Here is an 18,050-nt window from a genome sequence, read left to right as displayed (position 1 = left end):
TAACATTTTGTTGAAAATCTTCAAGTGACTCTATAGTATCTAGGCATATAAATTACCTGATTGGTTCAAAATCAGTTGGAATTCAGAACCATTTCACCATGTGGCTTGTGGCATTTATTCCTGCTCATATTTAAATGTATGCAACTGTATTACATGGATACAGGTATGTTAACACTTTCCTGCCAAGAATCTTCCATTCTACATTATATTTAAAAGCATTGAATGCTATGGGCAATGTCAGGTATATCTACCATTGTCCATAACTTACTTCTGACTAGACATGCAAAGGATTTTTCTTCTAGGCTCCCTACTAGAAGATTCATCAAATGACCCTCTTTGAGGGTATTTCTTGTACCATGAGATGAAGACTTTTCCACCTGGTTGGCTTGTGAACCTCTCTCTCTCTCTCTCTCTCTCTCTCTCTCTCTCTGATCCATTAGCTGTGATGATTTTATTGTTGTCTTTTCTTTTTATAATTTTATTGCAATATTGTATTTTACTGCTGTGTTTTTATGATATACTTTTATATTACTAGCTGCCTTAAGAATCTTTTTTATTTTTTTAATGGAAAGGTATGGCAAAAATACATAAATAATTGACATCTGATAGGAGATCTGCTGAAAAACAGTCTAGGTGGTGCCCAGTTCACCTGTTTCACCTGTGATGGGCAGTAGAGATAAGTGTAGCTCCCAAAATCTGGAGTAGCCACAATAATTTCTCAGATGGTAAATTAAGTAAAATAAATCTGGACTAAAAATGAAGTCTGAACTGGCATGGTGGACAGTGCTAAGCCTGAACACAGCTTTGAAGTGAGATGATATTATCACAAGTGCTATGATGTTTAGTTTACAACAGCTAGTGGTACCAAATGCCAGTGGGTCCTCCTGGCCATCCTCTTTGTCTCAGGTAAAGGGGATCAGTTTGTGCTGTGAAGGCCTGAAGCCTGCAGGTTGTGGAGCAACCAGGCTCCTTTCGAACTAGACATGGTTTCTGGAAGGCCTGGTTCACTGAACCTGCAACATTCAGGAAAAATCAGCAGATTCTGGAGTTTGGACAGTAATCTGTTATTGTAATCCAGTAAAAGTTTGGGAATTGCAACATGCCCACCTTGAGTCTTGTGACTGCTGTTCCAGTGTGATATAAAAATAAAGATGGGAATTGAGCTGTTGAGGCCCAAATCCTAACCAATTTTCCAGCACTGACACAGCTGTGCCAATGGGGCATGTGCTGCATCCTGCAGTTGGGTAGTACGTAGTTATGGATGCCTCCTCAAGGTAAGGGAATACTTGTTCCCTTACCTCAGAGCTATATTGCTCTTACCGAAGTGCTGGAAAGTTGGTTAGAATTGTGTCCTGAGTCATCCAAATACCAAAAGTATGCACAAGAAACCAGATGTTTGATCTCCTGAAGAAAGTTCTTTCCTCACCTGGTCTTCTTCTCCACCTCCTTCCTCATCATACTTCAGAATGTTGTCCCGGACATCATCCTCAGGGTCAATGAGAAGCTGTTTTGTGTGTCTCTCCTTTTCCCTGCGCTTCATCCATACCACAAAGAGCAAAACCATGGCTGCAAGGAAAAACAACAAAAGAGATGCAGCTGAATAGGATATCCTATGATTCCTTGTGGAATAGCAGTAGAAGGCATTAAAATTGCCCCAGCCTTTCCCTGTAATAGATGGAGTGCAGTCATGGTACAGCACTGGGACCTGAGCAGCACAGTTGAAAGCAGATGAGGTAAATATATGCTCGCTTTTAAGCGATCAAGATTCACTTTTCTTAAGCTGAATTTAGGGGTTGAGACCACTAAATTCCAGCACCTGCATTCTGAGTACCACACTTTGATGCACATTTCATGTGAACAAGGAGGGAATAAATTGCATGCCTTCTAACATTCAACACCTTACAGAGCAGGATTGAGAAGGAGATCACTAATTTGTTGTTATCAGAAGAGCAGCTATGCCATCTAGTACTAAAAATGCCCCCAAATTTAGAAGTTAACAGCCCAATCCAGTGCTTTTCAGTGCCGATGTAGTCATGTCAATGAGGAACACTCTGCATTTGGGGGAGGGAGCAGTCATGGAGGCATTGTCTGCATCAGCACTGGAAAGTTGGACAGGATTGTGCTGTAAATACGTTATAACATGAGCTTTCATTAACAGTGACCTTGTTTATCAGAGGTAGGAAGCAGATTGAGACAATAGTTAAGGGAGATCCCTCAAGGTATAGTGGAACTGTGAACTTAATATGAACATAAGAAGACCAATAGACCACCTGTTCCAGCAACCATTTTCTACAGTGCAACCAGATGCTTCAAAGAAGTCCACAAACACAGCAACAGACTTTTTCCAATGTTGGTCCCAAACAACTGGTATTTAGAAGCATCAGGGCAGGGCTCAAGGCCATTAGGCGGCAAGCTGGGGGAGGCCATTGGCGGTTAGCAGCAGCAGTTGTGCCACCGATATTCTATGCCCCCTTGGCATACATTCGCCAGGCAAAAAGCTGGTGCAGATTCAAGTAGACCCATTGGGGACCATGGTGCAGCAGAGTAGGTAAGTAAGGATTTTGTTTATTTTCCACGATGTCAGGGTTCCAGGATGCAGCAGAGGCTGTGTCAGTGTTGAGGATTTGTTTGGGCTGTCATTCATTCATATCCCTGTCCTCCAAACATTTTTTGGATCCCCTTTTAAAGGCATTTCGGCCAGGGGCCATGACCACATCTTGTGCTAATGAATCCTATGAATTAGTTATGCAGTGTGAAGAAGCCATTTTTTTTTTGCCTCTCCAGGCTCTACTGCCCACCTATTTCACTGGATGACTCCAAGTTGTAATATTTTGAGAGAGGAAGAAAAGGCTTTCTCTCTCCACTTTCCCCACTCCATGCATAATTTTATAAACCTTTAACATGTTATCCTCCCCCCCCCCACACTCAGTTGCCTTTTTTCTGAACTGAATGCTCCAAATGCTTTAGCTTTTCCATGGAGGGAAGGTGCTTGTCCCTCTCTGCTCCGCTACAATAATCTTTCTGAGATGGAGTGATCAGAACTGTATACAGTATTTCAAACATGGCTGCATCATAGATACATCCTGTCAAATTTATTTTCAACCCCCTTCTTAATAATCCCTAATATGGAATTTGCCATTTTCTCTGCTGCCACACACTGGGTCAGGTTTTCATGAAACTATCCACCATAATGCCAAGATCTTTTACTTTATAGTCAAGTTAGGAGTGTTTTGTTTTTCTTCACTGTGCGTTATATTGACAAAATCATCTTTCAAAAATACTGCTGAATTTCCTTTCTTTGCCTCTTCCAGGATGCCTCTTATAGCTCAATTCTACTCCCCCATCCGCACTGCCAGAACTTGAGTTGGCATCCTTTTTGGTCTGTGTCCCTCCCATTTCAATGCCCATTCCTCATCCCAAACTGGTATCTGTCAAACCCTTAATCCAAAATTGATCCTTGAATTCATTCACCCAAGTACATCTTAATTAGGTCATCATTTAAGTTAATCAGTTATAATAGTTCTGCCCAAGATTTGAATCATGATGGCAAAACAAAAAGCAAGGAACACTCAGATCAAATACCAACAAGGCTTCTACCCTTCTAGAAGCCCTGATTACTCAGACCATAGATAACTAGAATTGGAGCCCAATCCGAAGGGTTGGCACTGTTGCTCACCACTGGTGCTAGATCTAGTGAGCCAGAAAGCATGTTTGCAGCATCCAGAGAGTGGGGCCGCTGTGTTGGGCCTGCTCCATTTGGCTCTGAGCCTCAGTGCTACGCATTTGGCTAGCCGGTGCTCCTGCAGCACAGGCTGGCAGTATTTTGGGGTTAGGAGATGGCAGGGAGTGGGTGGAATACGGTGGAGCGAGGGGAGGATTGGGCCCCGGAGATGGCGGCAGACTCTGCCATCATATCCTACCCTCCCTCCCAGCCTGGGCAGCCTGACGCGGTATCTTGGGTCTATGCCCACTCAAACATGGGTGTAGAGCTGAGAAGACCTATTGCAGCTGGCTGCTGACTACTCAGGGTAAGGGAGCAGGCACTCCCTTCCCCCGTGGAGACCTTGGGCAATATCCTGGCACCCACAGGATTCAGTGGTCACCATTTTGATGCCACTGGAGCTGTGGGTGCTGGGAACCATAGGATTGGGCTGTTAGTTGCTTTATTTAGAAATCAACCAAATGAGTTTTTGAGGAAGTATCAAGATAGATAAACAGCTTTTTTACTGAGTAAAAGTAGAATTGTAAAGCCCTGAACCAAAATTTCAGAGTTAATAATGCAAACAAACAAACAAACAAAAGATTCACCAAAAGAAAATTAGTGGAAATGTGGTTAATTTAAGAACGAAATAAAAAATGTTCAAAATAAATAATCAAATCAAGTTGGCAAAAAAGACGTTCGCCAATAATACTCAAGGAAACTAAATCACAAGCAGAGACAGAACTTAAATCCAAGGCATAAACAGCCCAATTCTATGGGCTGAAGCCGCCAGTGGAATGCACAGCAGCACATGGGTGCTGCTGAAAAAGCGCCTTCCAGCAGTACACTGAGTAGCGCATTGCCATGATAATGACAGGATGGCTGGAGCCTTCCTGCGCACATTGCTGGAGTGTCAGCCACGCGCCAAGGAAGGTAAGCTAGTGGGGGAGACAGGAGGGGATGGGGTGGAACCAGGATAGGGAGGGGGTAAAACTGGGTGGAGAGGAGGAGGGATAGGAGGCAGGGAGGCTTTGGGAGGGCGTGGATCTGGCAGGGATGGCACGGGCCAGATCCTATCACCTCTGGCAGCAGCGTCTCTGCTCCCCTTCTCTCCATGGACTTGCGCTAGCGAAATCGCAGAGCGGAAGGTTTACGCAGAGGTGAGGGGATTTATATCTCCATTCCCATCTGAAGCCTCTTGATCCACCCCCAGTCGCTGGATACGGTGGACCTGCTTTTGTTGCGGCTGCACCAGCGCGAAGGAGAAGAATAGGACTGGGCTGAAGGAAAACTGAGCTTCAAGAAAGAGAGGAGGAGATACTAGTTCATTAGCTTAGCAGTCATATGCTGCAGCAAGTCTGGTTTCGATTTTCACATATGAGATTTTCTTGATTAATTCACGGAGGCTTTCAATTTGTAATCATTTAAGCAACTCATCATCACGACTCATATATCGATTTAAAATTAAATATGCTCTCCTGAAAGGAAGGAGAACCACTGCTAAGCATGTCTGCTAATGAGTCCCAGAAATCAATTTCAACTTTGTACGGGGTCTGCACTGACAGTGCCTATGGGGGCAAGCCCCTGTGGCCAAGCCCTGGAGTGACGATGTGCCGTGGCAACTGTGACCCTGGCAGCTGCTTGGTGCTAAGGAGCCTGCCTTTGGCTTGTGATGACTTCAAAGATCCTCTGTCAAAAGATCCTGCCTGATGAGAAATGGCCTGCTCATTCTGTGAGGTTCTCCAGGAGTGATGCCTGGGTATGACAGAGATAGGGAAGAGGAGTGTTGCATGGAAGAAGGTTGACAGAGGTTTCTCACACAACAGCCACTGCACATATTCATGTACCCTTTCCCTCATTATCCATACCTAATTTGTTCCTTAAAATTATGACTAACTCCAGGTATAGGGATCTAAAAAGAGAAATAGTTTTCAACTTTGATATCTGCAATTCCAATGCAGACTCTTCCAAATTCTTTGAAAACGACTGGCAACACTGAGTCCTACTTTTATTTGTTCAGTGAGAGAACGAAGACGAAGATATTTGCTGCATTGTTAAGCTCTTTCTTGCACTTTCTTTGTTTGAGAAATGAAAAATGTATTTGCCATGCTTTGATCTTTTGCTTGACTTATTGCGTAACTTGGCCTTGTTTCTTCTGGGATATTTTAAGTTCTGCTTTGAATCTCATGGACCTTTTGTTCTGTTAGGTAGCCTACACTGAAAAACTGAAATGTGTGAAAAATGTTTGAAAGGAAAAATGAAGCGTTCATAGTACGACGTGCATTTGGAGATGAAGAGCATGGTGGTTCCTTCTTTTGCAATGAAAGAGTGGCAGGTCAGTTCAGAGCCTTCATGGAATCCACAACTGAAATATTTCATTCATTCAGTCTGTTCTGAGTAGCACATGATGTTCCAGATACCATCTTACCTATAGAGACAAGTACAGCTGGCCCTTAGTATCTGCAGGGGATACATTCCAGGACCCCCCGAGGATATTGAATTCTGCAGATAATAAAATTCACAGCTGGAGGACCTTAAAACACCTCTGATACAACCGGAAGTCGACGGCGTGAAATTCCAGTGATTGAGTCCGAGATATCCTTTTAAGCCCTCCAGCTGTGGACTCAACATCTGTGGACACTGAAATCCATGGATGCTGAGCCCATTGATAAGGAGGGCCCACTGTACACATGTCTCTTGTTCAAAACAGATGGTGCGACTGTATCACAACTGAAGGAGTTACAACGAATGCTTTTTCCTAGCGGGTAGATAGATCAATTGACACCCACTTCAGGGGCATTCCTACCACATCTCACACAAGCTTCCTGTATGGCACTTATCTGAAAAACTTCAGTGAAACCACAGCCACCCCTTCCACTAGTTACTGAGTAGAGCTGGAAGTTGCTAGATCATTGACTGCTGTGTTGAACAGACAGAGTTGCCTTCTACCAAGTCAGGACACTGACTCTCCAGGGCACTCTCCAGGCAGTGACTCTCCAGGGTTTCAGGGTCTTCCGCTGCCCTACCTGTAGCTGCCAGGAATTGAACCTGGAGCAGAGGTTTTCAGACTGGGGCATTGCGACGCCGCAGCCTGAGGGCCCTGGCCTCTTTGCCCTTAAGGGGCAGGGGCAGACAGGAGGCAGGGAGGAGACAGCAGCGCGATCCCCAGGATCATGCCACTCAAGGGCCTGCAGGGGCTTGGCTGCACTCACTGCAGCCTCCCGGGGGCGCGGGGAGTCCTGCGAGGCTGTCTGCAGGGCTCCCTGAGGCTTCCAAAGTGAAAGTGGGGCGATCGTGCCTCGCCTCCGCTGAACCGGAAGTGGAGCGCGATTGCTCTACTTTCATCTCTGATGGTGCACCCTCCAATCCCTGTCCCTGGGTGCGGGGAGCCCTGCGCGAGCCTCTGCAGGGCTCCCCAGTTCAGCAGCAGTGAAAGTGAGCGATCGCACTCTACCTCTGCAAAACCGGAAGGGGTAGCATTGGAACCACACTGTTGCAACTACTGGATACCACCAGGACCAGTAATTGGAGTGTGTGTGTTCCTCAGCCGGGAGGGGGAGAACAAGCGGTGTTTCTGGGCAGATCATGGGAAGGGCAGGGGGTGGGGAGCTAAGGGGGTGGATCTCAGTGGGAAATCTACACACTAGATCCTATTTCCTCCTTTTTCAGCCTCCTCTGCACACTTTTTCTCTTTGTATTTAAATGTAACTACATAGCTGGCATATGTCTGAGAATGTTGTAAGTTTACATGGAGGTATGTAAAATAGTTACTCTTCCCCTGTGGTCAAGATGTGGTGGGTGGGTAGACCTGGACTCCCATTCCAGCCAATGGCTCAAAGTCCAGGAGGGAGCCCAGGTCTACCCACCCACCAAACCTTGGCCATGGAGGCCATAAATTAAATCAGGAGCCCAGGTCTACCCGCCTGGTTGACCTGAACTTTGGAGTTGGTAGTGATCATGCCCCCCCCCCCAAATACAAACACTGGATCCGCCCCAAATGCAACACACCTGAGCACTGATTCACATTGTCCCTCCTTGTGGCTGAACCTCCCACAAATGAAGCACTTCAGCCAAAGGAAAGAAACCACAGCTTCTGAAAATATTTGCTCTGAATTTCAAATACATTCAAAGTAGTGCATCAATGCATTAAAAGCAGCCGTCAGGCCAGCACTTTGTAAGATGTGTTCCTCCTCCTTCCCTTCTCACAGGGTAGAATAAATCCTTTTGAATCTGCAAGATGTTGCAGCTGGGCTAATTTCATTTTAATGATGTGCGATTCTCTCTGAAGGAATGCAACGGAGCCGGATAAAACATTAGTTCATATAATCCAATTTGGACTTATTCTCCTCCTTTTTATGGGCTTTCTATATTTCCAAAATCACATTTACGAATGCGCTGAGATACTTTTTCAGCTGGCTTCCTTGGAAAGCAGATCTGAGCATCCTTGAACTCTTTTACTGAGAGCACTGCAGGGTTTTGTCAAGCAAGGCAAAGCAGCTTGTGGAATTGCAGATCTGCTTTGGCCAGCTAGATAACGCTTCCCCTGCATCGTTTTGCCCAAAGAAGAGTTTGCTGAGATTAAATGGGCAGCATTTTGCTCTGAGGAATGAAAACAGGTTGTCCACCCTTCCCATTTGATCCTCTCAAGGCCTCAGTATGCACTGAAAGGGTGAACAGCAAATAGGGTATCACAGGCAGGCTAAGATTAGGGAGATGTGGATCCAAATCTCCACTCAGCAATGAAGCTCAGACTCAGCCCTTGGGAGAGTCACCAACTCTCAGGCTACCTCACAGGGTTGTTGTGAAGCACTATTTATAATATCCTCAACTCCCAAATTGGTAAGTGGTCCAACTTACTTCTTAGCTAACCTGAATCAATTTCCTAGCTCCCCCCAAACATGTCTGAAGCCAGTTCCAAACTGGGTGCACCCCCAAACCAGAGCCATCCCACCCATCCACAATCCTAAACTCCTCCTACTTACTTGGTGCTGTTCTGGGAGAAGCACCCTGTTCAGTGTGACTTTCCCCACTCCCACCTGGGAAATGTGATTCTCCCCAAAGCTGCTACCATTGTACCAGTACCAATAAAATTATTCTTGGGCAGTCCAACCCTATGCAGGGTCTACTAGGTCTGCACTGTATCCTGCACTGCAGTTGAGCAGGTGGGAGGTCTCCTCAGGGTAAGGGAACATTTGTTCCCTTCCCCAGCATAGTGCCCCAGCCTACATCCGTTTGGGCTACTTGGATCTGTGCCAGCTGGTGCAGATCCAAGTAGTTCCATGTAAGGCCAGCAGGCCTGGGATGGGGATTAGCCCCCCCTGGATCTGATCCACCCCCATTCCACCTTCCCTGCCCACAAACACCCTCCCCCACCTCTGGAACATCCTCCCTTGCCCCTCACCTGCCTTGGCAAACTGTAGGCAGGATGCAGTGCCTGTGGAACAGCACAGGAACTTCTGGCAGGAAGGCTGTGCTGTAAAGTGCTTTAAAAGTGCTGTAAAGCATTAACAACACCCAGCACCAGTCCTGCAGCCACACTGCTGATGCTCACAACCCATAAGATTGGGCTCTAATTCAAATTAAAATATGAGCTGGAGACGGATTTGGGGTTTGCAATATTCATTTCAAATTTGAGGCAAGTATTACCAGGGACTCATTTTTTCCTGAGAGCGAAGGTGCCAGTGTGGATGATAAAAACCATCATCAATATTACAGACAGAAAGCGAAACTTCTCTCAGATAACTTTCCCCCCACTTTTAACTCTATTAAAAATGATTGCCCGTCTCCAGCTGTTTTCACGTTGCCGTATTGAGCGCTTGATGGAAAAACTAAAAGAAAGTACCTGGTTGTGCAGATTTCAACACACGTAACCCCAGAATCTGTTCAGATGCAGCCGTTTGGCAGGACGTCAGAGAGAGATTTGTTTCTCCCCCTGCCTCTTTTCTCCTTCCAAGCATCATTGCAAATATACCCAGTAAAAATTCACTGAAGTGAAGACAAGAGGACTGGACAGCTAATTACAGTCTCCATATGTCAACTGGCTTGTCCTCCTCTCTTTCTAGCTAAACAGAATTGTTTTCCGATTGCTCAGTGTTTCTTCAACACTTTTCCCAGATCTATTTTGGGACAAAATAAAATACAAATGTACCTCTTATCTTTGATAAAGGAATTTTTTTAAGGCTCTCAGCTCTTTATGCCGATTCTCAAAGCCTCCCCCCGTCTCTCACAACAGGACAGTCTGGCATGTGGAAAGAGTATTATAATGGTTATTCTTTTTTTAAAAAATCTGATTTTTTGGGTCATGTTCAGAGAAAAACTGTCCCATTAACACCATTCCAGATACCTTGAAGAAAGAGGCTTTCGAAGTGTAAATGGCAGCTACAGCTCACTGCTTTTCACCGGTCTGTATTGCTGTTTTCACTCTGCATGTTGTTTTCTTGAAATCTATTGTCTTCTCCCATCACAATTTCTCTCCATTGTGTTGCATTTCTCTCTAGCATGTTTTGGTTGGTGTTAAGATTTCAAGCAGGGCCCGCTGGTGAAGCAGTTTGAAATAGCAGTTTGGTAAAGCAGGAAATAGGTCTTGGCCACTGAGTGGAGGAGGAAAGGCCCTGATGACCTTGAATGGGCGTGGGGGGGGGGGAGCTGAAGTGATGGTGGAGCTGTAAAGGCTGCCAGCTCATCCCAGTGTAGGCGAAGCACTAAGTGGGTGGCAGCACTCAGTGCATGTGAAGCCTTGACATCAGTGGTCTCTTCTGAAGTTAATTTTCCCAGATCAGTGGCATAGCTAGAGGGGGTGCAAAGCACTAAGCTTTGTGTACGCTCCTGTTTTGCTCCCACCACCAGGAATGGCTCTGAAGGGGTGAGGCCGCTTGCATGCCAAGGTGAGGCTCCCTGCAAAATGTAGTGCTTTGCACTCCCAATAGCTATGCCACTATCCCGGAGCTTTACAAACATGTTCTAAGCAGTTTCAATCAGTCCCTCAATGTTGCCAATGTTTGATGCTTCTGTTCTTTTCCTTACATTGCCATATCTGATTGATAACTGTTGCAGTCTACTGTAACCGTTGCCTTGGGAGCACTTATGTACTACATGTGCCAAATATAAATGCTTATGATAAATAAATAGATAAATAAATACTTGGCTGCTGCTAGTCCCTCGGTAGCTGTGTGCGCCTGGCCAGGGCTTAGCTAGCAGTAACTTTGCCTCATATGCTGAATGTGCCCCAATGAGGACACAAGGCATCCCTTCTCCTTGATGACCACACAGTGCCTTGTACCTGTTATCCTCCAACAACTATTACCCTGCACATGTCTGATCTTGTCTGATCTCGGAAGCTAAGCAGAGTCAGGCCTGGTTAGTACTTGGATGGGAGACCGCCTGGGAATACCAGGTGCTATAGGCTTATACCATTGTCTTTCGAGACTGAAGGTTGCCAACCACCTCCAGCAAATCTTCTCAGTTGTTTCAAGAGGCATGTACTGGAGGAGGTAAGGGGAGAAAATGATCAGCCAAGGTAACATTAAGATTGCCGTTCTAAAAGCCCCCAATTCCATGGTCTTGTGTGACCTGAAGAAGCTTATGGGATCCTGGCCACTGTTTCTTTGTGACTGACAAACACACACACTCCTGCAGTCAGCTGCTCCAAGCTGAGGCTCTTCTGAGGCCTCAAAATATCTCCCAGTGCAGCAGCTGAACCAGGCCCAGTGATGCTCCTTTCAGCTTTCTTTGCAACAAGAAGTGTCTGGGCAAGCTGGGCAAAAGGGTATAGGCCATAGATGGGGTTAGTAGCCATGCTAAAATAATATGATGACCCATGCCCAGCTTCAAAAGAAGCCGCATGCTGGCCAAAAAGCACTCACTCCTGGTGCTGTTAGGAATTGCACATGGTAAGTCTGTGCCGGTAGATTCAGGTGATGGCTTCACCCAGGCTATGGGGAAGAAACCTGTAGGTGACTGTGGTTGCAGTGGCTTCCAGGCAGTCAGGCTGACATCTTGGCCCACTAAGAATGCCGCAATATGTGCAGAGCCTGAGACAGTGGTTGGAATGTGCATTACTGTACCTGCATTGTAGCAGGACAAAGTTCCAAACAACACAGTCCTGGAACGTGCTGGAATCCCTAGCATGTATGCACTGCTGAAACAGAGACGCCTGGGTTGGCTCAGTCATGTCGTGAGAATGGATGATGGCTGGATCCCAAAGGATCTCCTCTATGGAGAACTCGTGCAAGGAAAGCGCCCTACAGGTAGACCACAGCTGCGATACAAGGACATCTGCAAGAGGGATCTGAAGGCCTTAGGAGTGAACCTCAACAGGTGGGAAACCCTGGCCTCTGAGCGGCCCGCTTGGAGGCAGGCTGTGCAGCCTGGCCTTTCCCAGTTTAAAGAGACACTTGGCCAACAGTCTGAGGCTAAGAGGCAAAGAAGGAAGGCCCATCGCCAGGGAGACAGGCCAGGGACAGACTGCACTTGCTCCTGGTGTGGAAGGGATTGTCACTCCCGAATTGGCCTTTTCAGCCACACTAGACGCTGTTCCAGAACCACCTTTCAGAGCGCGATACCATAGTCTTTCGAGACTGAAGGTTGCCAACAACAATTGTAGGGCACATGTAAATGTACAGGCACCCCTTCATACCTGTGGGGGTTCTGTTCCCCCCTCTGCGGATACAGAAACTGCAGATCCAGGGCAACCCTATATAAAGCATTGTACATACGACCCCTTCCGGCGCTCCCTCTGCGCCCATTACCTTTATTTTTCTTTATTTTCTTTTATTTCCTTGCTTAACACAGTAATAGTTTCTTGCTTAATACAGGAGCGTGACATGCAGGTAGGGAGCCTGCATGCAACTGACTAACTGAACAGTTCCTGCTTCCTGTTAACATTCTGGCTGTGTCCCTCTAAGGTGCAGGCTGCCAGTCAGCATGTCTCATTCATGTGTTAGGCAAGAAACTCTTCGTGTGTTAAGCAAGCAAGAAAATAAAAGAAAGTAAAGAAAAGCAACAGTAAAGGCCGGGGTGCTGGACCCCCATGGAGATAAGTGAAAATGTGGATTCCACATTCATGAACACGGGGGGGGGGGGGGGGGAGTTGCCTGTACATGGTTCTAAAATGCAGTAAAAATCAGGGCCTCTCATCTGACTGTGCATTCCCAAGTCGATGAGAATCTACTTGTGTCAGCATCTATATATACATACTTGTGTATGCGCAACCTCCTGATTTTAGAAATGGGCTATGTCAGAATGCCAGATGCAAGGGAGGGCACCAGGATGAGGTCTCTTGTTATCTGGTGTGCTCCCTGGGGCATTTGGTGGGCCGCTGTGAGATACAGGAAGCTGGACTAGATGGGCCTATGGCCTGATCCAGTGGGACTGTTCTTATGTTCTTATCTAGAACTCCTGATCTACTAAGATAATTTGTGCTGGTGGAGATTTGTCTTCTGCCCAAGGTTATGGCAGTGCTGTGTGATAGAGCAGACCTAGGACAGACGTAGGATAGCTGCCGAACAGTAAAAAGCCAATTAGAATGACAATGAATGTAAAAAAAAAGCATTTGTAATAAAACCCATAATTTAGAACAGGATAATGGATTCGAAAATAGAAAAGGGATTCTCCTAAATCAAATGTCTTTCAGCTGTAGTTAATTTCAGTCAACAGAATTTTCTCAAGTGTTTAAATCATACGTTAGACTTTGATTTATATGTAGAACAGAAAAAAGTAAAAAGACATCTTGTGGTTTATTGCTACTTCCAATGCAGTGTTTTTTACTATGTAAAATATTAAAAATCAACATTAGCGAGCTTTATGATATTCAGCCGTCTTAAGAAACAGATGTGTGTTTATTGTTCACTATCGTCATTTCATTGTAAAATTCACATGTATATTAAACATTTCAAGGAAAGAAAGCTGCTTATTTTGCATATGTAAATTGCATACGTAAAGTGGTCTATTCCTTATAGGTCTCTTTCTGCTTGGAAGTACAGATCCTAACACGGAACTTTATATTCCAAGTGACATGTGAGTCTGCCAGAAAATAGCATCCTTCTATGGTGTTATCCTGCACACTTATTAAAACATGTGATGTCATCACATGATGCATTTCTGGTCTCCACTTCATGTAATTGGCCGAGGCTGGTGGGAGCAGAGATAGCCGTCATTTGTTGACATCATGACACAGGCAAGATAACATCGGAGAGTCGCCAGTTCAAGGCCACCGGCAGCTCCGGGAATGGCGTGACCTTGAAGCAGCTGAGAAGCCGAGCTGAGTGATTCCACCTGCTCTTGGTGTGAGCAAGAAGCATCTTGGCTGCCCTTCAAGTGAGAGATGAAGGAGCTGCTTGTCAGCCTGCCTGGGAGGCAACTGGAGGCCAGAAGTGATACCAGACCAGAAAGAGCCATTTGAAATGTTGTGTGGTTCTTGCAAGACAGAACCTTTCTGTGATTTGTAAAAATCCCCTCGGGGATTTATGTAAACTGCCTTGAATAAAGTCAGAGGAGTAAGCTGATAACCAGAAAGGCGGTATATAAATACCCAGTTATTATTATTATTATTACATAGTGAGTGAGAACTTGATATGGTGGGAAGGGATGCTGTCTTGGTCAGTTAAATATTCATGGAACTCTCCAGGGGAAAGTTAAAAAACTAAGGGCGCAATCTTAACTAACTGTTAGGCTGCCACAAGTCCCTTGCACTGGCCCAGGAGGGTCACAAACATGCCGTAGAGTATGTTTGCGCCTCCTCGGGAGTTGGCTGGGCCAGCTCAGGCATGTGCACTGGCCCACGGAGACTGCATCCAGTCTCTGCACTGATCTGGGGAGTGAGGGTTGCGTTGGCCAAACTTGGCTGACACAGGGGTCTGGGGAGGGTGGGGGGAAGGCAGGAGGGAGGTGTTTCCGAGGTGGGTGGAAGGTTTTCCTCCTGGGGAGCAGGAGGCGGGGCTGGCACTTGGCAGTTATGCTGGATCCAAATCCCGTTCCCAGAGCAGCACGGAGTGACTCCAAGCTGCTCCGTTCTCCTCAGATTTGTGCCACCTCCTGAGGTGACACAAGTCTGGGAGACACATTGGCGTCATGATGGCTTTAAGGGGATGAGTTTCCCCTTGCCTCTGGCTGAGCCACTTCTGGCCCCTATCTTGTGCTGGATGCAGTGCAGGTCTCCTGGCCTGCCTGTTCCAGTGCAAGATAGGATTGCGCTACACAACACTTACCTCCTAAATTTCAAGGCATCTTGTTTTCTTTCTAACCATTTTCTATTGCGTCACAAGCAACCTAGAAGGCAGGTAGGATGGAGAGCTGGAGCCATGAGTTGCCTAGGCTGGGGTCAGAGGGAAATCAAAAACAGCAGAGAAATGGCAAGTAGACAACAGCCAGGCTATCTGTTGCCCAAGCATTGTGCAAGATTGACTCAGACCTTTAATGGCCCCTCCATTAATTAATGGCCCCTTCCACTCAGACCTTTAATCCATTCCCTCAAGCCCAGTTCCCACTTCCAGCTCTGGACCCTCCCCCCCACCAACTTACCAGTTCCTGCAGAACTGCCTGGAGCTTTTGGCATGCACATCACACCTCTTGCTATTTGCAGGAGAGTCCTGGCAGTGCACAACAGCGGCCTGGATTTCATGCTGCCCTAACGCTAGTACAGGCAGTACAAGGACACAACAGGATTGGGGCCTTAGGTCCCAATCCTATCCCACTTTCCAGCACTGATGCAGCTGAAATACAGTCCCAAGGTAAGGACACAAACATTCATTTACCTTGAGGAGGCCTCCGTAACTCTCCCCTCCACTGCAGGATGCTGCTCACGCCCTTTTGGCACTGCTACTTCGGTGCTGGAAAGTTGGATAGGATTGAGCCTTTGTCTTTTAAATGGTGTAGATGGGTGGGTGCGGGGCTTCTAGAATGTTCCCTGAGAAATCCCTGAATGTGTAACTTTATTGTGCTGTTTTTTGTTCAGCCCCTCCTTCTTTTGGAAGAACAAGGTCATCTTCTTGCGGGGAATAGCAATCAGTTAGGGATCATGATGACATCGAACTGTTGGGAACCATGATGACACACATAATCAATCAGATCTAGCTCTGCAATAGCATCACAAACCCTACAGAGAGAGAGGTCAGTGCATCTTCTCTCTGAACGGACAAACACTTTCACCCACATTTGAAGCCCTCTTCCCAGAAGGGGTGCGTGTGCTTTCACAGATCAAGAAGAAAAATAACACTTGTTTCAGCAAGTGTTTGTGACTGATATTACTTTATCTTTGCATAGTACCTCCCAAGGTCTTTGATCCCCTTAAGACAGGGGTTGGCAACCTTTTTGGGGTGAAAGGATGTTCGGCGATGATGTCATCACATCATCGCTGAACTTCTGGGTTGCCGAGCTCCTGGAAGTGGTTTTGCGGAGCTTGAGTGTAGGAAAAGGAACAGCAGAACCACGAGTCCAGGCTGCATGACACTGGGACTCTGTGAGTACATGTCTGCCTGGTGCATGGCAAATTGGGCAAGAGGCTTTGCTTCCCGAGTTGAGCTTGGTGCAGGCTGGATCTTTGAAATAGATCAACAGAATTCTTTGAAAAGGTCAACAGGCATGTGGATGCGGGAGACCCCGTGGACATTATATATCTGGACTTTCAGAAGGCGTTTGACACGGTCCCTCACCAAAGGCTACTGAAAAAACTCCACAGTCAGGGAATTAGAGGACAGGTCCTCTCGTGGATTGAGAACTGGTTGGAGGCCAGGAAGCAGAGAGTGGGTGTCAATGGGCAATTTTCACAATGGAGAGAGGTGAAAAGCGGTGTGCCCCAAGGATCTGTCCTGGGACCGGTGCTTTTCAACCTCTTCATAAATGACCTGGAGACAGGGTTGAGCAGTGAAGTGGCCAAGTTTGCAGACGACACCAAACTTTTTCGAGTGGTAAAGACCAGAAGTGATTGTGAGGAGCTCCAGAAGGATCTCTCCAGACTGGCAGAATGGGCAGCAAAATGGCAGATGCGCTTCAATGTCAGTAAGTGTAAAGTCATGCACATTGGGGCAAAAAATCAAAACTTTAGATATAGGCTGATGGGTTCTGAGCTGTCTGTGACAGATCAGGAGAGAGATCTTGGGGTGGTGGTGGACAGGTCGATGAAAGTGTCGACCCAATGTGCGGCGGCAGTGAAGAAGGTCAATTCTATGCTTGGGATCATTAGGAAGGGTATTGAGAACAAAACGGCTAGTATTATAATGCCGTTATACAAATCTATGGTAAGGCCACACCTGGAGTATTGTGTCCAGTTCTGGTCGCCGCATCTCAAAAAAGACATAGTGGAAATGGAAAAGGTGCAAAAGAGAGCGACTAAGATGATTACGGGGCTGGGGCACCTTCCTTATGAGGAAAGGCTACGGCGTTTGGGCCTCTTCAGCCTAGAAAAGAGACGCTTGAGGGGGGACATGATTGAGACATACAAAATTATGCAGGGAATGGACAGAGTGGATAGGGAGATGCTCTTTACACTCTCATATAATACCAGAACCAGGGGACATCCACTAAAATTGAGTGTTGGGTGGGTTAGGACAGACAAAAGAAAATATTTCTTTACTCAGCGTGTGGTTGGTCTGTGGAACTCCTTGCCACAGGATGTGGTGCTGGCGTCTAGCCTAGACGCCTTTAAAAGGGATTGGACAAGTTTCTGGTGGAAAAATCCATTATGGGGTACAAGCCATGATGTGTATGCGCAACCTCCTGATTTTAGAAATGGGTTAAGTCAGAAAGCCAGATGTAGGGGAGGGCACCAGGATGAGGTCTCTTGTTATCTGGTGTGCTCCCTGGGGCATTTGGTGGGCCGCTGTGAGATACAGGAAGCTGGACTAGATGGGCCTATGGCCTTATCCAGTGGGGCTGTTCTTATGTTCTTATGATCCGGACCATGGGCCCTAAGTTGCTGTCTCCTGCCTTATGGCCTTGACCACACATACAGTGGTCCAGTGGCTTTTCACTAACTTAAACGGAAAGGTAATACAGTATTAGGAAATCAGTGGGGCTCATGGTTGCTTTGTGCGCACGACAGGTTTGAGAACTACACAAAGGTGCTGTTCACCACGACACTTACTTAGCAAAATGATGATGCATATCAAGATGGCAATGATGGCTCCAGTTCCCAGTCCGGCTGCGGCAACGGCTCCTATGGTAGTACAGTCTCCGTTTTCATCACATGGGCACACTTTGACCTTGATGACGGACATGTTAAACAGAGGAGGGTTTCCAGAATCCGTCACAATGATTGGGACGTCGTATACGCCAGCTTCCAAGTACATTATTCGTAAACTGAGTTGGGCATAGTCACCTATGGGGAACAAAATGGAAAGGTGAATGAGGCGTTGAC

At 46.5% G+C, this 18,050-nt stretch overlaps 1 protein-coding gene across 1 annotated transcript in view; it reads right to left on the bottom strand.

Moving 5' to 3' along the window:
• The window catches only part of CDH4 (cadherin 4), a 423,769-nt gene that overhangs the window by 7,199 nt on the left and 398,520 nt on the right, over positions 1-18,050 (bottom strand). Inside the window, exons 12-13 of the mRNA XM_066624723.1 lie at positions 17,778-18,011; positions 1,427-1,566 (exon numbers count right to left, since the gene is read on the bottom strand). Of these exons, the coding sequence (XP_066480820.1) occupies positions 1,427-1,566; positions 17,778-18,011 (374 nt within the window). The remainder of the gene's footprint in view (positions 1-1,426; positions 1,567-17,777; positions 18,012-18,050) is intronic.

This window comes from Tiliqua scincoides, chromosome 4, assembly GCF_035046505.1.
Source record: "Tiliqua scincoides isolate rTilSci1 chromosome 4, rTilSci1.hap2, whole genome shotgun sequence".
Taxonomy (NCBI): Eukaryota; Metazoa; Chordata; class Lepidosauria; order Squamata; family Scincidae; genus Tiliqua; species Tiliqua scincoides.
This window is presented reverse-complemented; position numbering and strand designations above follow the sequence as displayed.